General features: G+C 49.1%; 1 protein-coding gene across 3 annotated transcripts in view; it reads right to left on the bottom strand.

Moving 5' to 3' along the window:
• Window positions 1-24,414, bottom strand: part of CLIP1 (CAP-Gly domain containing linker protein 1) — an 87,504-nt gene that overhangs the window by 14,265 nt on the left and 48,825 nt on the right. The window contains exons 9-19 of one of the 3 annotated variants that reach the window (XM_054593914.1): window positions 23,874-23,978; window positions 19,268-20,212; window positions 17,673-17,789; window positions 15,787-15,844; window positions 15,135-15,218; window positions 14,102-14,258; window positions 12,602-12,767; window positions 12,304-12,519; window positions 7,214-7,330; window positions 4,847-4,953; window positions 17-137 (exon numbers count right to left, since the gene is read on the bottom strand). In XM_054593914.1, coding sequence (XP_054449889.1) covers window positions 17-137; window positions 4,847-4,953; window positions 7,214-7,330; window positions 12,304-12,519; window positions 12,602-12,767; window positions 14,102-14,258; window positions 15,135-15,218; window positions 15,787-15,844; window positions 17,673-17,789; window positions 19,268-20,212; window positions 23,874-23,978 — 2,193 coding nt within the window. Of the gene's footprint in view, window positions 1-16; window positions 138-4,846; window positions 4,954-7,213; window positions 7,331-8,453; window positions 10,701-12,303; window positions 12,520-12,601; window positions 12,768-14,101; window positions 14,259-15,134; window positions 15,219-15,786; window positions 15,845-17,672; window positions 17,790-19,267; window positions 20,213-23,873; window positions 23,979-24,414 lie in introns of all 3 variants that reach the window. The other 2 variants (XM_054593916.1, XM_054593915.1) reach the window with 2 other exon arrangements.

The following is a 24,414-nucleotide window of genomic DNA, read 5'->3' as shown; positions in this document are numbered from 1 at the left end:
CCCAGGGCCCCCTGACCTTCTGGTGAGTTGTGACTTCGTCCCTTCTTCTCCCCAGCTCCTCGGCAAGTTTCACGTTCTCCTCCTTCAGGGCTGAGAGCTGCTGGGACTTCTGCGCCGCTGCCTGCTTCAGGGTTTCTCTGCAAGGACAGTGGGTGCGGGGTTACCATAGAAACAAGACAGGCAAGGAAGCTGTGGGAGACAACCGGCTTCACAGCACCGGGGAAAATATATCTGGGTCACGTGCCTGATAGGATCTGTAATAACAGGAGGCAGGGTGACCTCCGCGCAGGAGGGGCTAAGTGGCGCTACTAACCTCTCAGGAGGAAGACTGCCACCCCCAATTGTTACATTTTTTTAAAAAGAACTGACTGAACACCACATCCAGCCTCTCACCACCCACATTCACTTTACTTCTGAACCCTCCCCACACAGAGCTATGAAATAAAGGACAAACGAACGGTCAGTGGCCCTCTTGTCTTCAGGACTCTGTCCGCTAGAAAATTATACAAAAACCTACTATGTTGATAAAGAGATTTACTTCGCTGCCAAGGTACTGTTCTAACTGCACAAATCTGTAATCTGGGTCTTTTTCTGGCAGAAATAAAAATCTAATGGTCTCATTCGTTGGTGTCTGTTACCATCAAGTGCCAGCCTGAATCTCAGTATATTTTTGGGTCAACGAGAGGGGTATTTCCAAAGGAAATGCAGTTCTCTAGTTACATAACAGGTGTTTCATGTCAACTATATTCTTTCCATAATGCTAATGTGTAATTAAAAGAAGTAAATAAAAATACAGCCTGCTCACTTGTCTCATGAATATCAGCATATAACATACAAGCAGGATAAGTATATTTACTAAACACCTTTCCAAGATTAAAATTAATCCAAAATATACATCCCCAATTGTTATCCTTTACATGTGGGCGTTCAAAATATTGTATTTGATCACTGGATTCTAGCTCTATGCCACGGCAGGTGCCGATGCAGGCACGGATTTGAAGTCTGTGCCGGCTCCACTCCATGGGGTGCGCTGGCACACACGGCTGAATTCCGAGTCCAGTCACCGGGGAACGAATCCGTCTGCTGACGCATGAACACATCTATTTTTAACTTCGATTGTCTAATGGGTGGCGGTGCTTGGCATCTCAATTTTCTTGATTTTTAATTCTCCATCCTCCCATGATGTGCACACAGGGATGAGCTCATGAAGGTTTAGGGGAATAAATTTACAGAACAATTCTCTTTGCACATTAAATTTGGTGTTTTACAGAGATGTTTATTTAGCAAGTGAAGAAAAACTGGGATTGAGGGACTTTGAGCCTCAGGTAATTAGTCATTCAAAACCTGGGAGGCTTGATTTTAGCTACGGATCAAAATTCACACACACGCGCGCGCACGCAGCAGCTAAAGTTCACCCTCTATCTCATATCACTAATTCTTGACAAAACGAAAGATTTTGTTTGCGATGCAGTCGCCAGGAGCCGAAGCTGTCGCGGCCAGGCGAGACCCTTCTCCAGGGGGCATCTGGTCCCAGTGTCAGTGTGGCCTGCGACTGGGGTTATGACCCTGTGCTTTCTTTATTAGAGATCTTCACCTTGTGAAATTGTTTAAATCCCTGGTGTTTATTAAGAGCCCACAGGAGAGAGAATTAACAAAAAGAGTCTAAGAAATATCAAAATGTCGTAAGGATTTGTTTAATGTTTTATAATCTACAAAATGCCACCTTGGTTGGTGGGGCTCAGTGGATTGAGCACTGGCCTGCGAACCAAAGGGTCACGGGTTCAACTCCCAGTCAGGGCACAGGCCTGGGTTGTGGGCCAGGTCCCCTGTAGGGGGCGCACACGAGGCAACCACACATGGATGTTTCCCTCTTTCTCCCTCTCTTCCACTCTCTCTAAAAATGAATAAATAAATATATTTTTAAAATCTATAAAATGCTTTCATATACATTTTCTCATTTAATCCTCAAACCTTAAGAAGGTTCATCATGAAAACACCGAGGCTCAGAGAACTGAAGAGATTTGCCCCAAATCATGAAGTCGGTAAAGTCACAGAAGCAAGAACACGGGACCTAACGCCAGCACACGGGCCTGGCCGGAGAGCAGCAGCACCTTCCCCCTCCCTCCCTCCCGCCGGCCCCCCAGCTTCATAGGGGAGGGGGCCTCTCGCAACCCGACTCCTGGGACTGCAATACCTACAGTTACTCTTCTTATGGTTTTCAGGGTTACTTTTCTTTTACATGGCACTGTATCTAAACACAAAAAAGGAGTCAGTTTTAAAACTGAGGCGAAATAAACATTGTTAATATTGACTTGTAAACGCTCACCTTATGAATTGATCGTAAATCTGTTAATGGCCACGCTAAATACAGCCTAGATCTCTCACTGCCCCGGGTGAGTAAAGGTGAAAATTAGAGTGCTCCTGTCGTCTTCCCTAAGGTTCAATATTACACAGCAGACAAACACCATTTTATTCTTTTCCTACATCTGAAAACGAGCTGGCTAACCCAAATCGAGTTTTCCTAAAACCAGTCCAGGCGGCAGCTCAGAGAAAAGCCGTAGTTCCCCGCGAGGCGTCCTGGTGCCGAGTGCAACGTCCTGCAGGCCTCCCAGGTGTCTGTTGGTGTCCCTTTCCCCGAGGAACCAGGTCCAGGAGGGGCAGGGAAACCCCAGAACGGCTCTGGAGACCGCGAGAAGCCCCCGCCCCTGCTGAACCACAGAAGAGCAACCTGAGCCCGCGCTCTAGCTTTCAGCCCTGAGGACCGAAGGGGCAGCCACGTGGCTGGGATTTGGTTTGGTTTTTAAGAAGCACTCTTCCCCTCACACTGTACATTCCTATCAGATGGTCCTTGACGTGCGGCCAAGCTTAGGGCAGGGAACAGTGAGTCTCTGGGGCCAGTGGCTCTCTCAACCTACTCTTCATACCTCCCGCCACCAGCCCCTGGTGTGTGTCAGTGGGGTGCCCCCGATGCCCGCCTCCTGCTAAGAATCCTGGGCATCTGCTGACAGAAGACGTGATTCCCACAGGCCCGATGGACCAGAAAACAAGATAAGATCAGGAATAGCCGGGCTCTGTCCACCCTGTGGTTGGGCTCCTCACCTGGGCCACCCCCCTTAAGGACCAGAAACCTGGGGAGCACGGCCACGGGCGGGGGGAAGACAGTCCAAGGTTGGAGGGGCAGTCACGGGGGCGTCGTCTGCGGTTGCTCCTTCGCTTCCACCGGCAGGAGGCTGAGCTCTCATTACTCAAGGGGACGGTTCAGGAAGGGAACACAGAAACAGTTTGTCTCTAATGAGAGGTGACACCACCCCACACTCTGGGGGCATATGACACGACAAACGGCTCGGTGAGGACGCTGACCACTTACACACGACACCAATGGAATGACCCCAAGAGACTCATTGCAGCAGCAATGGGGATTCCATCTAACGCGCAAGCTCTCTGGGCTGGGCCACCTCCCCCTGCACCTCGTCACCATCACCAAGCCCAGAGGCGGGACCCGGGCAGTGGGGGGCCAGTCTGGGGACCCCCTCCTGTGGCTCGGACCCTCGCTCGCCAGCTGCCTGGGTGGCACAAGTGAACTAACAGAAACTCAGTGCCCAACGCTCCCGGTGAGCGTGACGCTGGTGTCACGGCGGGTGGGGGGATCCTGAGCTGTACTGACGCCCCCTCCGAATCGTGCGGTCATTTCCCCCTTCACGGTGGCTGCTCTGTCACTGGGCTTTGGCAGGTGAGGTGGAAGCCTCTCCTGCCGACCACGATCTCGGTCGTAAATTTACCGATCTGGGTGCATGCGATCGTCAGGACCGCCCCCCCCCCACCGTCCAGGGAAGCATCGTGCGTGCTGGGGGAGGGATCGAGCGTCAGCGTCCTGAGTCGCTCAGGTGAGGTTATTTCTAGGAGGATTTTCAGAACCCTCAGAAGAACTAGACACACCAGTTTAATTCAGTCTTGACCAACAAATAGCATGGAGGATGGCAACCCAGAATAGCAGTTTCTAAGGATGCTTCTGTTTTCGTTTGAATCTCATCTATTTGTTTGATCAGAGCTGTAAATCAATAATATAAACCTGTGGGGGGGCCGGGACCACACAGGCTTTGTCTCTGCGCCCCGCCTTGCTTCACGGCGCCGCGCCTGACGGACATGCTCAAACGCTCACCACATTCGGCAGCCCCAAATTTTTAGTTTCACAACTTGATACTGTGTAGTTCTCAGGAGAACAAAGTGAAATCCATATCCTACCTGTGATTAAAAATGCCAGCTCAGTGACCGTGCGCATGATTACAGAAACCGAACTGGGACGGCAGCGCTGACCGGGCAGCACGGCCTGCCTGCCCGCCATCGAGGCAACTGTCTCACGGGCAAACCCTGATCGGAGAAGTCTTGCAACATTCTTCCCATTTCATTTCCATGCCAGAAGATCTGATTACTCTTAAAAATCAAGACGACTGATAATCTCAGTAATGCTTTTCTTTTCCCTGTAGAACGGGTTTTGAGGGATTTATTGATCAAAGATCTGATGTGGGCAGACGTTAGGATTGGTTACCGGGGAACTACCCTACTTCAGGCAGCTCCGAGTCCACTTGGATCTCCAGAAGGCTCCACAAAGCCACATGTGAATGCCAGGCATCCCTGCCATCAGCCAGCAGGCGTGCCACCTGCACCTTTACCGTGGCTCTAACTTGTGGCAGTGGGTGGGGCGCCTACCTCTCAGGTGCAAGGGGGTCACGTGACTATTTTTTACTTCATGTACTTGTCAAGTTTTTTTTAAAAAATACATAGCATTGTTTTCACTTTTGTGATTTTAAATAAATTCCACAGCTTCTCTCAAAAGAGATAAACTTACATTTCTTTCCTGAATTCTTCCATTTTTTGATTCTCTACAGTCAGAAGTTCTTTTGATTTGTTCAGCTCCTCCACGTTTTTCAAGTTGTTTTCTTTAAGTGTATCCAACTTAAAGACCAAGAGAAAAAAGCTTGGTGAGATTCTTTTCATTTTTCAACAACATGACTGAATAATGACATTATTCATGAAAATGTGCATTACAAAACAGGTGAAATTAGTCATTTGTTAAAAAAAAGGTCAGCTGGGTGAAGAGATTACAAATGAACAAGTCTTGATAAACTGCAAACCTCTCCTTACATTTAGTCGGACATTCCCTGTACATCTTGCCAAAATGCCGAACTAAATTGCTTCCTAAGTTAAAACAAGTTTCCTTTCACCTTGTGTACAATGACCAATGTTTATTAGTGAACTTGCTATTCAAGTATGAACCATCTCAAAAAGTAAAAAACAAGAAGTAAATTGCAAAGCAGTGACATCAGTAAGGGTTATTCTCTGTCATGAAAACAAAACCCTTCCCTTCCCCACAGACGAGCGAGTCTGGATATGGCATTTTTCAACACCCGTACCAAATTTACACAGCCCTCGTTTAAAAATTACTTGAATGAAAATATTTGTAGATGGGGAAAAAATTAGTTCTCCATCTGAACTTCAATCTGAAAAGGAAAAAATCATCCAGGAGGACGGAAAGGCGCCCCGGCTGGTGTGGCTCAGTGGGCTGGCCGTCACCATCCTGCACACCAAGGGGGCCCTGGTCCATTCCCGGTCAGGACGCACGCCTGGGCTGCAGGCCAGGTCCCCAGTGGGGGGCGTGCGAGAGGCAACTGAGCAATGTATCTCTCGCACATCAATGTTTCTCTCCCTTCTCCTTCCCTTCCCCCCCTCTAAAAATAAATAAATAAAATCTAATTTAAAAAAGAAAAAGAGGACTGAAAGGCCCGCACACACACTCAGCCCCATCACCTGTCTGCAGCGGGACGCAGCCAGCTTAGGATGTGTTACAGCCATGAGCGCGCACGTGACCACTGCAGGCTCCGGCAGAGGCTGGAGTTCTAGGTGCGGAGCCCCCACCAAGGACGGGGAACTCATCACGGGCCCGCCATCACCACCCATCACACAGCGGGGCGGCCCAGTGCCGGGCTGGCTTTCTGGGGCTTGGGTAGTTACCTCCCACAGCCAGAGAGAACTTTTCTATGTCACATGTCACCAGCCAGGAGTCCTAAAAAGTGTCTTGCTAGTTTTTACACTACCACCTTCCTTTTAATGCCCTCTAACATCCCGGATGCACAGAAAAAAAATCACAGCGGGTCCAAAGAATGAGTCATCCGGCCTGTGTTCTGGCTCCAACAAAGGCCCCGGGGGGTTACTACGGAAGTCACGGTTCTCCCGGTTCTGTCCTCGGAGGCTGGAGACCGTCCCTAACATCTTCTCATTTACTTCAGCTTCTAATTTTGATTATCATCAATGCCTTTTTCATGCTTTTATGTTTTTAGCTTTGGGTCTTCTCCGAGGACTGTCAGCTCTATAAATATACTCCCTTCTATGTCAAGTTTTATTTACCCTGTAAGAATCTCAAAATGTTCACGTCTGTTGAAAGTTTCCATCCTGCACCTTCCGTGATGAGAAAGCCTCGTCTTTACAGCAGCTGTTCCAGGTGGCGGTCCCTTCCCTTGTTGTAATTCCTTAACGTCTTACCTGCTCATTGCTTAAAAAGCACCCCAATTTCGACAGAATTTTATATAACTATTGTGGTGAATCAATCTGCCTCGGATTTAGTGACAGCTTTCCAAAGATAGAAAGGATTGCTATGAGTTGGGAGGGAAGGTGGAGGAAGGAAAACAAAAAAGGGTGTAGGAATAAGAATGCTACTTTTGGGCAGAATCAAAATTATCTAGACACCATAAATTTGTCCAACACCCAGAAGTGACTAATTCGAGATGACACAATTGGGAACCAGAACTGAAATTAGGCCAAGAAAAGGCCTACGTCAAACTCAGGGCTGAGGAATGAAATTTAGTGGCTCGAAGTTGAGGAAAAAATATATGTGATCTAAGAGAAAAGACACAAAAACTAGAGGACGTTATCAGTACCTCATTATTCTCATTATTCTATCAATGAAAAATGACCGTAGAAAGCTATGTTATTAGGGTTTTCACCTCATTTTCAAAGGTTGATCCTACTAAGTAAGTAATGAAGTAACCACATTTTATTTAATATTATCATGGTTCTAGTGTACATTCGACTCCACTAACAGAGATCAAACCTGTATGAGGCCACACTTCAAAAAATAAACGATCCTGAGTTAGTGATCAAACATCCCATGTAGTCGATAAGCTGTCCTCTGTACAAAAAGCCATTTAAATCTGATTACTTCATTCTGCAGTTTTTCATTGGTTTGCTTGGTGTCCTCCAAGGAGGCCAGCGTTGCGGTTTTCTCTTTGGTCATCTGCTCCATTATCTGCATGGCATCGTCGGCGGTCTGCGCAGCCTAAACACAAGAACGCACTGTGAGAGGAGCAGCGCCCCCCAACCCGCCCGGCCGGCGCGGCTCGGGCCGTGCCGTGTCTGTGCTGTGGGACCACACGGGCAGGACGAGCCAGCCTCGCGTCACCCACCGCCTCACCGAGACGTGAAGGTCTCCACTCCCGACTGGGACCACCCTCTTCAGGCGTTTGTCAAGGAGCCCAGTGTCGTACGTAGCCTGCATTAATCTCAGACCCCAGAGCCAGCTCTGAGTCACACCGACAGTCATGCTCGTCATCCTGGCTCACGTGTGAGAGAAACGTTCAGTAATGACAAACGGTAACGTCTTCGTACAGCTGAATTTTCTCTTAGTCACATTTACTGCTAGAAGTCTAAATTACTGTTGTTCTTTCGAATCTGGGGTTTTGGAAATCACTCAGAATTTAGGCTGGAAATTTTTCAAATAAAAATAAAAATTATTTGGGCAATTACAGTGTTAAGGGTCAGGTGTTGAATGAGAAGCACTGAATGGGAAAGTCTATGAGAAGCTGTGTGGGTAATGGATATAAACGTGGCTGTGAATAAAAAAGATAGTATGAATATGGAAACAAATCCTTAGTTGACAATATATTAAAAATAATCATAAAATGAATGAAAGTCTTTTTAGGTACTTGCTCACACCTCACGTGGTCTGAGAGAGCTTACGGGGCTTGTGCGCTCTGCTGTCCCCGCGACCAGCCAAAAGGTCGCGGAGGGTTCACTGGAGTCTCCCCACTCCAGGTGGGCAGACACCAGAAACAGCTGCAAGCCAAAGAGAAGACAGTTTATATTTTCATGTATGCCTCCTTTACTACTGGACGCCTTTAGGCACCACATTTGACTTTTTCACAAAAATTTCCCCCTAAATTAAACATGTATCCTTGTTATTCACAGATGACATTTTGTTCTACCGGAGAGAGACTACTGCAATTAGACGTTTAGTAAAGAATCGCCCTTTCAGGTGCCAACAAGCAGCTTGAGGTGTAGAAGCAACTGACTCAGCGGGGCGGGTCGCCTTACATGGAACCGGGCACAGCCCCCTAAGCCACTAATGAGTTAGTGCACAGGGTTAGTAGTCCGGGGCTCAGCGCTGGAACCTCCCACTTTACCGTCAGCGAGTGAAGCGTCTCGAGCTCTCTAATTTTAAGAGTGAGCTTGCTCTTGTCTTTCCTCAAAATATGGTTTTCGTTTTGGGACTCTAGGAGGTTGGCCGAAATGTGGCTGTTGGTTTTGGCCAGCTGGCTGACCTCTTTCTGAAGGACAAAGTAGCTCTCAGCCAGCTTGTCCTTCTCCTTCAGGAGCTCGTCCCTTTTCAGCGTCAGCTCTCTCTTCTCCGCCAGCAGGCTCTTGTTGTCCTGCAGCACCTTGGCCCGGTCGGCCAGGGTCACCTCGTGGTCCAGCCGGAGGCCATCCAGGATGGTGGTGAGGCAGCTGTGCAGCTCCTGCAGCTCGGACTTGGACTTGGACAAGGAGGTGAAGTCACTCTTCAGGGCCTCTATGTTGGCGGCGAGGCGCGCAGTCTCCGCGGCCAGCAGCTCCTTCTCCTTCAGTATCTGCACCACGTGTTGCTCCGACTGGGTCTTCTCTTGGACCAGCGCACAGTTCTCAGACTGCAGCGCCTCGGTGCACGCTCGCGCCTCCTCCAGCTCCTGCTGCAGGCGCGCCACCCGCCCGCGGAGCTTGCCGCTCTCCTGCAGGCAGGACTCGCCGTCCTTGGCCCGGGCCTCTTTTTCCAGGAGCAAGGACTGCTGCGCGGTCTGCACCTCCTCATTCAGCTTCTGACATTCCTCCTGCAACAAGTCCTTTTCGGACCAGCAAGTCTCAAGTTCTGCATTCAAGCTCTCCTTGGCTTGCTGTATGTTCGTGTGCTCTTTTTCTAGATGCTGTTTGGCGTTTTGAGCCTCTTTCAGCATCAAAGAGAGCTCGCACTTGGCAGCTGCCAGTTCTTGGTTTTCTTTTTTTCTCTCTTGGAGCTCCTTCTTCAGGGCATCGAGGTTACCAAGTAGTTTCATCTTCTCTTGCACAACAATCCTCCGGTTTGCAGACTCCTCATCATATTTCCGCTTAAGCTCTCCTATGGCATTGATGGAATTTTCTCTTTCTGCAAGCAAATCCCCATTTTGCATTTCCAGCACAGATTTTTCTTTCAAGACGCCGTCAAGCTGCCTTTTGATCTTAGAGATTTTCTGGCAAACCACGTCCTTCTCAGAAGTCACATAAGCGAGCTGCTCGTTCAGGCTCATCTCAGTGCGGGCAGCCTCGTCTGAGCACTTACTGAGCTTTTCGGTGAGGAGCCTGTTTTCCCGCAGAAGATCCTCGTTTTCAGCCATGAGCCTTCTCTCCAATGAGGCCAAGGTCTCCTTCTCGTGCAGGAGCTGGATGCACTCGGTGTCCGTCACCGCCCGGCTGGCCTGAATTTCTTCCAGGAGCTTCGTGAGGCTGCCCTTGGTGGCCTGAAGCTGCAAGGTCTCCAGCTCGGCCTTCCGCAGGGCTTTGCTGGTGTCGTCCAGCTGCGTGCGGAGCCCGCTGGCCTCGGTGCTGAGCAGCTGCTTGAGCTGCAGGGCAGCCGCCAGGCTGACGTTCAGCTTCTCCTGCTCTTGGCGCAGTGTGTCCTTCTCGAGCTGCAGGTCTTTGCTGTTCTGAAGAAGAGCGTCTCTTTCTACCTTTAAGGCTAGGCACATGTTTTCAAGGCCGGCCTGTTTCTCCAAGACTGACTGTTTCTCGGCGGTGAGATCTTTGATCTCCTGCACCAGGCTCTTCTGATCTTTGGCCAGCTCCTCGTAGGAGCTCTGAAGCTTCTGAATCATTTCATCTTTATCTTGAGCCAAGACAAGGTGCTCGGTAACAAGCTTCTTCACATGATTCTCCAGGAGGTCTTTTTCTTCCCAATTCTTCTTACACTCAGCAATCAGATTGTCTTTGCTGAACTGGAGTTCTTCGACGAGAGCCTGCAAAGTCGCTTTGGAAGCCTGCAAAGAGTCATTTTCTGTATTTATCTTCAAGAGCTCCTCCTGCACAACGGTGACCTCTTTAAGCAGCTTCTCTCTCTCAGAAGCCAGCGCTTCACTACAGAGCTGTTCCTGCTGATACAGCCTTTCAGCATCTTGCTTTTCTACTAAGACTTTCTCCTTTTCTAGGTTAAGCGCTTCATTGATTGACCACAGTTTCTGTTGGTCTTCCTGCAGTAAAGTTACTTTGGCCTCCACCTCGACAAGTTTTGATAAAAGCGAACCTTTCTCTAACTTTAAAGCATTTCCCTCCTGCGCGAGAAGCTGCTTCTCTGATTTCAGACCCCTCAGCTCTTCTGACATGAGCTCAATTTCTTTTCTGGCTGATGTTAACAAATAAGTTAGCGACTACAGAAACAAAAGATGGAAAGAATGGAAACAAAATGAAATCAAGCAGACAAATGCAAGCCCAAATAACTTAATGTAACCTAAATCATAAAAATTAATTTTTCTTTACAATAAATGTCATAGAAACTATCTGGATAACAAGGGAAAGAATCTAGATGAACACAGCCCCCCCCCCCAAAATAATATAAAGCAGGAACGGTTCTGCAAAGTGCTGCTGTTGCTATTAGTTTATTTTATCTTTGAAAAAACTTTTGAAATTATTCCCGATAGCTACCCAGAAGATAAAAACAACAGTGTGATTTTGACATCAGGGCATAAGATTCTTCCCTGCCATTCTAAATATCCAATAATTTCTATCATAGGAAAAAAGCATTAAAAAAAATCTTTAAAAAATTGAATGAACTATAAAAAGTGAGCATATTTAAAAAAAAAAAAAAAAAGGGTGGGAGGGTGAGGAAAAAAAAAATGTTGGTTTTCAGGTCACTGCAGGACCTTACTCACTAAAGGACAATCACCGGCCTGACACACATTTAGTCCCAATATTACAGAGAGGATTTTAAGGGAAACACTAAAAAACTGGAGTCTGTCCAGATAAAGGGAACCACAAAGACGAAAGATCTGGAAATTACCTCCAGTGTTAAATGGCTCATAAAATTTTAGCTGCCTCACGGGGAGACGAGAAGGCCCCCACGGCCAGCGTGCAGGAGAGAGGAACCAAGGCATCTCATGCAGGACACGTATCGCATCACGGTCCACTTCATTCGCAAGTTTCAATGGGGTCTGTTTCAGGCCTTCATAGGCTCTTTTTGTATCTTCCTTCTAGTAAACGCCTCCTCTGTAAACATTTCTCTGACACATTAAAAACAAAGACAAGCATTTCCTTGTCTTTGAGGAAGTTAAATAGTAACAGAAAAATGTTCAATACTGGTAGAGGGGTTAAACTGCATTAAATTACCAGTCAAAAAAGCCTGTTGGGGCACGGGCACCATCCTGACGCCACACTGAGCGACAGGGCACGTCCTCGCAGCCCCTGAGCCCGGCTTCCTCGCGCGCACGTGCCCGGTGTCTTCCTGGGGACACCGTGCTCTCTGGAGTCCTCGCTCGTCAGCCCCCCCGGGGGCTCCGCTCCTCCAGCCGGGCTCCGTTCCCTGCTCACCTCTTCGCCTGGCCTGGCCTCGCCTCTGGCTTTCCTGCAACAGGGCTCTCCTCGCCCTAGCGCAAGGCGGCAGCGAGAGGGCCAAGATTAGAGGAACGAGCCTTCCTCTAATCTTGGAGCAACAAAGATCTGTTACGTAAGCAGGCAACGGAAGACTGTGACAGCTGGGACAAGCAGCAGCAGGGGGGGCGGGTGCGGGGGGGATTGGCTACTCGGGACACTCAGAAGGGAGACCTGCAGCCACCGCCGTCCCCGAGAAGGACGGCGCTGGCACAGAACACCTGAGGCCACGGGGTGTCGGACTCTCTACTGGGTCATGCGCACTCGGAGGGCGAGCGCGCCCAAAGGCCAACTGAGCTCATCCCGTCCGCGGCCGCGAGCTCAGAGCCCTTGCGGCCGGAAGCGGGACTGCTGGACCCACGCAACACGGTTCTCTCCGCCACGTACTCTGGCTTTGTCCGCCTGCTTTTTCAGTTCCGCCGTTTCCTGCAACAAGTCCCTGTGCTGCTCCTGCGCTGCCTTCAGCCTCTCCTCTGTGTCCGACAGCGCCTTCTGTAGCTTCTGCACCGCCTCCTCGTGCTTTGCCTTAGCCGCGGCGCTGGCCTCCTCGTACCTGGCTTTCAGGTCCTGGCACTGGTTGTGGCTCACTTCCATCTTCTTTTCCTGCGGGACGCGAGAGAGGGCGGGAGTCACCTCGCTGTGCGAGAGCCCGCCGCCGGCAAGCAGCCCCCCAGCCCCTCCTTACCAGGTCCCGCAGCTGCGTCAGCAGCCCCTGCTTTTCCTCCTCGTGCCTCCGTGCCGCCTCCTGCTGGCCCTGCGCCGCACTCAGGGCCGCCTCTCCCATGCGCCTCTGCAGCAGGCTCGCGTTTTCGTGAGCCTGGCTGAGCTTTCGCTGCAGTTCTTCTATGTTTCTAGAGCGAGTTCAGTATGGGGTGTGTCAGGCTTTTCAAAAGAACGCTTTCAATTCTAGAGTCCCACTATAAAGGTACTACATTAATAAGTGTATTAACGATTACAAATACTAAGAGTAGTTAATAACATCTGGAATAAGCAATAACAAAAAAAATTTGACTTGCACTGAAGAATAATTTCAACAGTTGTCTTAGTTATAAATACATTATTCAGAGTAACAACTACTATCATTGTTAAGGTTATTTCATGTCAATAAGTCTATTTAAAAAATAAGTGAAAAGTAAACATATTGGATATTTACAAAGTTTCAAAACGTTAACAAACTAGGGCATCAAAAACTCATTCTAGTGATGCTTGAGAAGATAAGGTATAAAAATGACAATAACTTGAAGTTCCAGATTAAAGACAACCATGTCGTCAAACAGAGACGCACAAAAAACGCGGGGCAACCCCCTAGAGGACAGAGGAGGGAAGCGGGGTGGAGCCCCGGGCGTTATGCCTGCGACGCACCCACAGGAACGAGCTTCTCCAAGACACTGCGCTGGCCCCAGGCGCCCGCCTCACACCACGTCGGACCAAAGCCGGCCCAGCGGGGCCGCCGCCTGTCTGGCTGTGCGTGTGCGTGCCGGGTGGAAACATAAGCTTGCCGAGTGGTGACACTTTCAGAATCAGACAGCTAATGGTCCTAAAATGTCCTCTGAAGTTTTTGCCTTATGAAACATTTGGTTTTGATACGGCAGCTCTCAAAGGGAGAAAAACACCCAAAGCGACAAGGCCGCAGAATGAAGAGGAACAGAGAGTCAGGAAACAGAAGCCCGAGCACCGAGGAAGCCGACGGAGCAAGGGCGGCAGCAGGCCCGGCCGGGCTGCCCGGAGCTGGAGCCTTGGGCAAGCGACGGAGTCTTGCCGAGCCTCCCTTTCTTTTCCTTTCAGACGGGTCAATAATATGCTCACCTCGTAGGATCCTTAGGAGAGTTAGAGAATATACTCTCTGAATAGAGCTGTTAGCATAGTGCATGACACACTGCCAGCCCTTAATAAATGTTACCTATTGTTACATTGAAATGGCGTGAAATAGGGTGAAAATACTTTCATCTGGAAAAGATACTACTGACATTGGTGAACAAGTCACCAACTGGTAACTTTTCTCAAGTCAGCAAAGGTCTACAATATTGTACCCCTTAGAGGTGAAATGGTAGATTCCAGGATATGCTGAGGTGACAGGAGGAAGAGGCAAGAAGCAGAACACACCACCCCGAAGACCTGGGCTCCCCTACCGGGCCCCGCGTCAGAGCAGGACCTGCCACCGGCTCTCGCTGACGCTCGCACGTACCTTTCCTTCAGACGCAGCTCATCATTCATTTTTGTCAACTGAGAAGAATTATCTCCTGACATTTTCATTATTTCTGCAATGTCGTTTTCCAGCTTTCCTTTCGCCTTTATCAGCTGCTCTTCTCTTTCATCTCTCTCTCTAAATTTTGCCTCCATGTCTGAATATATATAGAAACAAATAACACTGTGGTGTTACAATCAACAAAAATGTATCGCCTGCATCCTGTCTGCCAAGCCTTGCTCTAGGAATATATGCCTATAGCAATCCCTGCGAATATTATATTCCAGTAAAAAAGACACTAAGCGAGATCGATCGAGAAAATGAACGGTACAATTATATTGCTAAGAAGAAAAAAATACAAGCAGAGAAAGGAGCCAGAAAGAAGTTGGGGGGTTAAATCTTAGATAGGGCCTGTGAGACGTGACATTTCAGTGAAGGCGTGAGGGAGGAGGCCTGTGGCGGCGGGGAATGCAAGTGCCGAGGTCCTGGGGCAGGAACGTGCCTGACACACCGGTGCCACCAAGGAGGCTGCGCGGGCTGGCGCAGAGAGCAGCACAGGGTGAAATCAGAGAGGAAGCAGGGCCTGGTGAGAGTCAGGACCACAGCTTTCCTCTGTGGGAGGCCGCGGCCGCCAGCGATCCTGAGCCGGGAGGTGCCGTGAGCTGCCGAGAGCTGCCCCGGTGCTGAAGGATCGCGCCGGCTGCTGGCAGAGGACAGGCTGAGGGGGCGAGGGCAGAGGCGGGCAGACCAGGAGGCCGGCCGTTGCAGCGGCTCAGATGGAAGGGGGCCGGCCTGGGGCAAGGACAGCAGTGAGCGGACAGACGGGGCCCACATTGACGTGTTTGAAAACAGGGCAGAGAGCATTTGCTGAAGGTTACAGACCTCAAACCAGTATTTTATCCCATCACATCAGCATAATGAGTGAAGAAGTGACGCCTGGGTGGTAGATATGTTACTGTAACGTACTATAGTTAGCTCAAATCCCAGGAAGCCTACTATATTTAATGTCTAGTAATCAGAGACATCATCTTACCTGTTAAATTTTCTCTCAGCTTCTCCAGTTCAGAAGACAGCGTATTAAACTGCTCCTCTTTTTGGTGTAACTTATTTACAGTTTCTATTTAGGATAAAGTTAAAGTTTAATGTATGTCACATTTAATAAGCCATCGAGGCTGTCTTACAATCAAATCAATCACAGGCTTGCGATCTGCACTCTCGGGAACACTAAGCAGCCCGTCACAACCCAAACACTGGGCAGGGAGCCTGCAGGGGCAACAAGCACACACTCTCCTCGGCGCCCAGACCTGCAGGCGCGGCAGGGACCTGGCAGCGCCTTCCCCCCGACTTAAAACTCAGCGAGTTGTGACTGACAAAGGCTCAGGTGAGAGAACACTCTGCCCGCGCACGTATACTCGCATTTTCATATGAAACGCACTCAAAGTTAAGAGAAGAGAAACACGAACGGCAGCTGGAGGCTTCAGGAGGCCAAGAACGCAGTGCCCCTGGGTGCAGCGGGGGCCCCGGCAGGATGTGTGAGCTGACTCTGGGTGGCGTGGGCTCCACATGCCGGCGGGGGCGGGGGGGTGGGGTGGGGGGCGCGGCTCTGAGGCGAGGGCGTCGCGCTCCACGGGAGAACAGAACGCAACACCCTCTGACATGGTCGCAGATGCATCAGAGACACATACCTTGCATACTTCTCTGAACAGAGACCGCCTCCTCTGAAGCATCAGCAAACTTTTCTCTCTAAAGAAAAAGAATTGGGTATTCAGAATAGAAACCTTTCAAATTATAAAAGCTGCCAAGTTTCAGTCAGGTAGCACTATGCCATCGACTTTTGTGGCTGGTTTTGTTTCATTAGAACCAACTTACACTTAAGATGTGTTGGCACCGGCCACTACAGTGCGCATACTGTGCAGGCACACACACCAGTGAGTGAGGTCTGCATGCGTGTGTGCGTGCCTGGGTACGGACACACCTGTGTGCATGTGAGTGCATACACGTGCGGTGCATGTTTCTCTTCCCTAGTTTCTCTGTGAGCCTACAACTTGGCCTCCCAACACGGCGGGCACCCCTGGCACTGCTCGTGGCCACCAGCCTCGACTGAACCGAAGCGTTCGATGCAGGAGGCCAGTGAGAGGGAGGGCAGTTGAGAAAAGCTAAGAAGAAAGTGTCTCACAACTTGGGATTAAGGAAGAAGGACATATGAAAGGAAAAGCAGTTCCCTGATGTGCACGGGCTGCGTTGGGAGAGAGAACTGTCTGAGAGTCTGTCGCACTGGCACAGCTGATGGAGGGTGCCGGTGGCCAGGGCGGTGCCGCCTGCCACGCCGCGCAGGCAGAGGAGGCACAGTGCCCGGCCTCGCTCTGCACGGCCCTGAGCGAGCCACTGGGCGGCTGGGAAGGTCCCTGTGCCCATCAACCTGCGTGGCCACTGACGCACCAAAGCAAAGCACTGCCAGAGGCGAAGGACAGAGTACTTATGGGAAGTACCCCAGCCCCGCTTATTCAGGGTTTCGCTTTCTGTGGTTTCCCCAACCCTGGTTAACCAGGGTCTGAAAGTATGAAATGGGGAATTCCAGAAAGAAATGATTCATGTTTTAAATGGTGTGCTGCCCTGAGCAGGTGATGAAATCTCATGCTATCCCGCTCCACCCAGCCCAGGTGTGACTCATCCTCCGCCCCCTCCACACCACACACTCGACCCGCCCGTGAGTCACTCGGTAGCCGTCGGTCACCAGGTCGCCTGTCACGGACCGCAGGGCTTGTGGTCTCGCCACCCTAATTTGACTTCATAAGGCCGCTAAGTGCATGAGCAGCGGCACTGGCAACTCAGACGCGCCGGGATGAGTGTAAAGCGCCTCCTTACAGGGAGAAGGCGAAAGTTCCCAACTTAAGAGGGGAAAAAAGCCCGCTGAGGAGAAAAAGAAATTTCTATCTGTGAGGCTGTGAAGGATAAAGAAACTCCTGCTAGTCTTGCTGTCGTACCTCAAACTCCCAAAGTTACGGACACCGCGCCTACTAAGTGCTCGGTTAAGATGGGAAGAGTGTTACATGTGCTGGTAGAAAACACGTCCCACCTGACGGTCACGTTCCGCGCCGGGAAGCACCAAGCCCACCTGAGGGCTTCCGCGAAGGGCCCGCTGAAACCAGGGACCACGTTCACGTAACTCTTATCATGGTACATTGTTCTAATTGCTCTATTTCGTTATCACCATTGTTCATCCCTTACTGTGCCTCATACATTTTACCTCGGTACGTACGTACAGGAAAAAGCACAGTATGAACAGGGCTCGGTACTATCTGCAATGCCAGGCGTCCACTGGGGGTCTTGGAATGTGTCCCCTGCAGATTAGGGGGCATGGCTGTGATACCTACTTTTATTCCTCGTTTGGGTTTGATCTGATTCCCCTCAAGATATTTATCAGCCAATGACTAATATACTCAATTTAAATCAATACTTTGAAAGAGGAGAGAAATGGGCGCAATGCTGCTTCTTTATGGAGTTTTGTTTTTAAACAGGACAATTCAAGTGGCCAGAAATGCTAAGACTGAGGTTCACAACAGGTACTCACCAAAGTCTGAAGTTCTCTCTCCAGAGCCTCTTTCTCTTGACTGACTTCACCCAAGTGTCCCTGAAGTTTACTAAGGGTTAGCTCTTTCCCCTGCAGCTCTTTGGTGATGCTATTGGCCTACCACACGGTTACATGGTACAAAAGCAAATGAACAGAAACAAAAAAGAATGAGAAACAAAAAACAAATACAAAAATGATGAGAAACAAACACAACCAAACATAACTGAAAGGGACAAAGGCGTGGATAAGAAATCATTTTGTTTTTTTAACTCTAAGAAGCCAATGACTTTTCATACAGTTTTACATACGATTGTCCAATGACTATTTTAGGATAATCAAAATAAAGTAATTTTCTGTACTTAAATTTGGAATATCAGCATGATTTAAAGCAGACAGTACAGATGCTTACTTTCTATACAAGTTCAGCAATTTCGTTTCCTGGACTTTAAAAACCTTAAGGTAGAAATGATGGACAAGGGGGTCCATGCTCCCATTTTCTGTTTCTTGATATGCCTACAGTATTCCAACCCAGCAGAAAACTGAAACTTTAAAGAGGCACTGATGACAGTCGTCAGAAACAGGCTTTCATTAAATCTTGATGTAAAAAAAGTGGACCAACCATTAGCTAGCTACGTATTCTCCACTAATTAATTTTTGGATTTTGATTGGTATTTTGGAACCAAATGAGGAGATTTGAGAAAAATTTCCTGTAAATAGTTTATTGTCTTCAACTAAGGCTACTGAGCAATTTTTGCTGTTTGTCCTCCCCATTGAACCCCCACAACCCTTCCTTCGCTGCCAATACAGCAGCTTCTCCTGCAAAAAGCTCAGGATGTTTGGCATCGGGGCCAGCGTCTCACCTAGCGGTGGGGACAGGGGAGCAGAGAGCACCACCCGTCGCCGTAAGAAATGTAGCCAGCGCCGGTTTCATATAGCGTCCTCTGCCTTGACCGCAAGGAAGCGTATCCTCCTAGTCTTTCCTCCCACAGCAGGAAAGAGACTGTGTTCTCATGGCACAGGAGAAACCCCAAAGAGGCATGCACCGCGGCGCGGGGGGCTCAGGCCCTTGGCCCCAACTCTGCCGGGACTGTTGCTCACCACAGCATGCTCACATATGACAGTCGAGTGGCACCTGGAGCTCATGCTCTGTTCCCACATGTGACCTCACAGGTGAGGCAATCGTGGAGCTGGGGAACGAGAGGACCTTCTAAGCTTCTAGCTAATTCATTCATTCATTCACCTTAATGTCATCAACTTAGGGAGTTCTCTATTTTAGAAAGAGATTCTGGACTGGAGCCACGCTTAAACAGCAGATCACAGAACAGCGGAGCTAAAGTAATACACTATCCAGGTAACAGGAAACTGAAACAAATTCACATAATTGAGCCATTATTTTCTCAAATCTCCTCAGATGAAACCAGCCTCAAGACACTCAGAAGATACTATTCTCAACTGGGAAATGCGTTGGCACCAAGCGATTTGTTCTAATTAAATCAGGAACTTGGACGATGAGTTATCTCAACTCAAAAATAAGGTGCAATGCAAAGTAAGAATGACAAATGGAAAATAAAAAGATGGAGGATGTCAATACAAACCTTGCCACTCTCAGCCTTCTTTTCAACCTCTAAACTTTTAATCTGTCCCTCCGCTGCCTCAAGCTGCTGTCTAAGCTTCTCGATTTCCGATTTACCTTCGGACCTGGCTCTCTGAAGCACATCGAGGTCCAAGAGCTTTTCCTCAGCAGCCTTGAGCTGGGATGTAAAATTATCAATGACCTTGGTCTGTTCACTGCATTTGGCCTGCAGCGCCTCTAGCTCCTTTACCTTTATCTCAGCCTCCTGCAGTTTGTTCAAGGTGTCTTCCATTTCTACTAGATGCTGCTCTTCAGCTTTGTCCAGTTTCGACTTGACAGCTTCTAGGCTGTTCTCTTTCTCTTTAATGACCTTCATCAGCTTGGCCTTGACGGCTTCCATCTCTTTGGCGTGAGCAGACCGTTCGGAGTCTTGTTTATTCTGCAGACTTTCTATTTCGTGCTGGTAATCTAGTCTCACCTTCTCTATCTGGGTTTTTAACTCAGCAAGCTCTGCCGTCTCCACGCCAACGCCCTTGCTGAAGGTTGCCTTCAGCTCCTCCATCGCCTGCTGGTGGGACGCAATGGCAGTCTCCAGCTTGGACTTCCACAGGGCGATCACGTCCGCGTTCTCCTTGTTGGCGTGCTCCAGCTTGCTTCTCAACGACTCGTTCTCTTTGGAAAGCTTCTCTGTGGCGGCCTGGAGGGACTTCACCTCCTTCTGATGGGCTTCATCCCGGGCTCCAAACTGCTCCTTCAGAGAGGTGATTTCTCTTTGGTGGTCGGTGTGGGTGGCTTCTAATTTTTCTTGCAAAGAGCTTATCTCTTGCAAAAGGGACAGTGACATGTCAACGTCCCCAGCAGGCTTACTGGACTCTAGCCTTCTTCGCAGCTCAGCTACTTCCTGCACTCTCAATGCTAGGTCTTTTTCTAGCTCCATTATACGAGACTTTTCTGACACTGTGGCCACCTATTGACAGCAGTCCAAAGAAAAAGAGATCATTTAAATGACAAGTCACTGATAGTTTTCTTTAACCATGAAGATCTTAAATCACTACCCCATCTGAAGGCAGCAGCCAAACTACCCCGAATGTCTACATGTTAACCAATCTCTAACTGCAGTCACGGCTTACGCCCAATTCTGATCGCTCCAATTCAAAACTACAATTTTTGGCAAACTTCCACCATTTTGAGATGCTAAAAGGAATCTAAACTTGATGTTGAGTTTAACTTCAACAAAAATATTTCTTTTTCCTCCAAAGAAACTGACTGGGGAAGTACCCATTAATGGATAAGAAGTTAACGGAAACAGTAACTTTCAAAGTTCTCGAATGTATCTGCCTGCTGGAAGAAAGGGGCTTCCCTGTTTTGCCTGTGTTTTCTACCCCACTTCACTCAGCACGCGTAGGTGCTGCGCGAGCGGATAGGGAGGGTTTGCGGCCGTGCTGTCTGCTGCAGTGGCCGGGAGCACGGACGGCTGCCGGGCACCAGAAACGGGTCCCGTCTCACGTGACACGGGCTGTCAGCGTGACACACGCATTGGATTTCAAAGGCTCAGAGAGGAAAACAAATTATCTTGTGAAGGATTTTGTATTCATTGCAGGATGAAATGATAATATCTTGGATATATTTGTATAAATAAAATATATTATTAATTTCACCCGTTTCTTTTTATCTTTTAAAAAAGTATGCTACTGTGAGCAGTAGAACGCGTTCGATTATGTTTATATATGGGCGGCTTGTATGATACGTGTCTGGAACAGCGCTGGCATGAAAGGTGTGAAGTTACCTATCGAGTGTGTCAATGACTATCCCATCAACCGCAGAGTGAAAGCCTCAACTGGATGGGGAGTTTAATTGACTAACCGTTTAAAAGAAACGACAACGAAAGGCTGTTACTTACCTGCAACGATACATAAGCATCCTACACAGCACCCCCCTTGGGTTTTCTAATTCTGTCAGCTTGTTGACGTGCATCTCTGGTTCCCTAACCCAGTGGTTCTCAGGCCCCGGGTGCACACGGGTCACCTGGGAGGCAGGTCTGCCCAGCAGGTCCCTGGCCACTCCCTCCTATTTTGGTTCTATTTCGGCTCTGGGATGGGACCCAGGAACCTGCTTCTGTTACACAAACACCCCAGGGCTAAGAAAAACACTTCCATAACCTGTGCCCTTTTTTTCTTGGGAGATTCTCTCCCTCTGCTACCCGGAGGCGGTCAGATTAGAACACGAAACGTGTGGGAAATGGCAGCCTCAGGAATACAATTTACTCGACTAACCTGGGAAATAGAAGGGAACGTGAGTGATTTATACACGCCAGGGAGTCCCGGACTCCCAGGATCAAAACTCCTCCAGAGGATGACCCCTCCCTCACTGCCTTTGTTGGGACAGCAAGTCCTCTGTCCACCTCCAGGCTGTGACAGGGATAACGACTAACATGTCCACAAAAAGATGGGAAAAGCACAAAACACAGGTCCCCAAAGCTGCACAAGTGGGTGGTTCCGTATTTCCGAGCGGACGGTGACCACTGTGTCCCCAGGGCTACGGCTGCTTCAGGCGAAGGATGGTAGTTCATTAAATGCTTTTTCAGGGGTGCAGGATGGGGCAGTTCAAGAGTTTGTTATCGCATAAGGTACAACGTTAACAAACCCCACTGCGACAAGGTCTGTGACATCAACAAGTGCAACGGGGCAATGGCTGGGAATCAGTGAGAACAAAACAGTCAAAGTGAGGAAATGCCAAGTGAAAAAAACAAGTGGAAGTAATAAACAGTGTGATTTCACTTTATGTGGCATTTTCCCAGCACTTGTGTTTTTTATTTCATTTCCCAGAGCCTGCCTTCCTCAGGCGAAGCTGTCTCTGTACCTGCCTCTCGGTAGCCTGAGACCGGGCAAGTCAAGGTCCATTCTTACTCTGGCTGCTGTCTCTGCAGCGCTGGGCGCACTGTTCATGGACTGGATGTGGTGGCTCAGAGGGGTTCTAAAGTGCCCCCCTGAAAGGAACGCAGGTGGTGTGTAACCTACAAGGGCCACTCGTTAGTTTCATGCTTGACCAACCCAGAGTGAGGATCAGCAGAAGACACGACCTGTTATCGAAAAATGACCCCTTGAATCTGGAACACATGAATAAGCCCTGCTGTGAACGGATGGCTTCTTAGCCACAGCCACAAAAAAAAAAAAAAAAAAAAAAAAAAAAAAAAGGATCAGTTATTTGCCGACAAAGCAATTTGGGAGAGAAGTTCAGAAGTAAACAAATATCCTACTTCAACAATCTTATTTTTAGTCACTTCTATTTCCCAGGTCAAGTCTGGCTCTCAAGTAATGAAGAAAGAACGCAAAGCAACCAGGACATTTTTCTTACCAAATACACAGGAGATAGCTTTAGTTTTGAGGCTGACTGAGAGACCATTTTCTTTTTTCTTAAAAAATAAAAGCATGATTTAGGGAAGAAAAATCACTCAATTATCTAGATTTTTAGATCAGCCAATGATTTCCCAAGAGGAGAAATTTCTAAAAATACTAATAATTCAAAAGAAAAAAATCAGAGTACCAATATTTGATCAGAGAAATTTTTGATATTTTAAATTTAAGGATCTAGGCAATTCAGCCATCAACAGTCAAATGCATGATTTAAAAAGGTATATATACATACACATCTTCTTCCATGTAAATGACTCGGATTATTCCTTAAATGTTTCAGCACAAACTATTTCCATGACAGACAGACTCCATGTGGTTAAGGGCACAGACTCTGGGGCTAAAAGGCCTAGACACAAATCTTGGCTCCACCTTACTGTTAGCTGTGTGACCTTAGGCAAATTACTTAACCTCCCTGCGCCTCCACATCCTCATCGGTAAAACAGGGATGACACTACCAGCTCCCTCCTGCGGTTGTGGTGAGACCAAGTTAACACTAGCGAAGCGCTCGGAACCGCGCCCGGCCGGAAGCAGGCACCACAGGGGCGCTTTAATAAATCTGCGAGCGGAAACACGACAAAGGTGATGGCCCCCAGGGGCGTGGGGGTGGTAAGAAGCCATCCGGCTCCCAGCCCGCTTTTCCTCCCTGACAACTGAGATTTCAGCCTCCGGTGACCGGTGACCGAAAGGAGGGAAGTGCAGAGAGAGACCTAGTTCTCAAGAAAGGAAGATAAGGGCGGTGAAGTCCTTAACTTTCATCAAAAAGAACTCCCTTCCCCCAGGAGGCCGGGGAGGAAGGCAGGAGAAGAGAGCTCCAGTAAAACAGCAGTGACAAAAATTTGCCAAAGACACCCGGGACCCAGGAAGGTGAGAGTAAGAGGACAATTGACTGCGCGTGGCAACCTCCAGAGACGTGTTTCAAGGCGCCGTGCCAAGAGTCGCCAAGGCGGCTGTGGACGCCCACGCAGCGCAGGAGGCTGCGGAGTTTCCGATCTTGATTTTGGTTGAGTTAAGCAAAGGGACGGGTCTTTACCTTGGACAAACGATTTGACATGAAACTCCTGTGCCTACCCATCCATCTAAGCTCATGAACGGCATCGAGACCAAACTCAGGTTGAACCACTGGGTCAGGGCTCAGGCCAGCGGCCGGGTGCGCCGCCCAAGGCGCCCGCCACTCGCGCACGCGGCTCTGCTTCGTCAAACAGTGGAAACCATTACCCTAGTGTCTTCTAACTCCCTCTGGAGTTTGTCAGCTTTGGTCTTTTCAAAGAGCAGGCTCTGTTCAAGCTCCTTAATGCGGGCATGCTCCAGTTTGGTCTGCGTCTGTTAGTAAAAAGGAAGAGGAAGAGAACACAACAGTGCCACCATGACATGCCAGCACGAGAGGAGAGACAGCGGCATGCAGGCCGAGCCACCAGTACCGGCCGCCACGGGTGAACGAACGGGGGGGGGGGGGGGCGAGGTGAGACGGGCGGCGGGGGCGAGGATGGACACTACCAACGGGGATGGGGGCGGGGCGTGAGCTAGTCTACGGAGAGGAAAATGGAAACCACACGAGGCAAGATGAGAAGGTGTCAGAGGCATGCAGCAAATACAAGTTATATTGATAAGTGAAGTTCATCAGCACAATTAGAACAGTTAATACTCCTCTAAGCTATCGGGCTCCCCTCCTCCCCACAACAGCTCTTTGACACTAATGTGTCTGTAACTGACTTGGTCACTTTAAAAGGGGAACTGACCCTCGAAATGATCGTTGTCC

The sequence above is a fragment of the Pteronotus mesoamericanus genome, unplaced genomic scaffold (genome assembly GCF_021234165.1).
Source record: "Pteronotus mesoamericanus isolate MK-2021 breed Mesoamerican mustached bat unplaced genomic scaffold, CSHL_Meso_final scaffold_507, whole genome shotgun sequence".
NCBI lineage: Eukaryota > Metazoa > Chordata > Mammalia > Chiroptera > Mormoopidae > Pteronotus > Pteronotus mesoamericanus.
The sequence above is the reverse complement of the archived record's forward strand: the minus strand, read 5'-3'. Positions and strand labels throughout refer to the sequence as shown.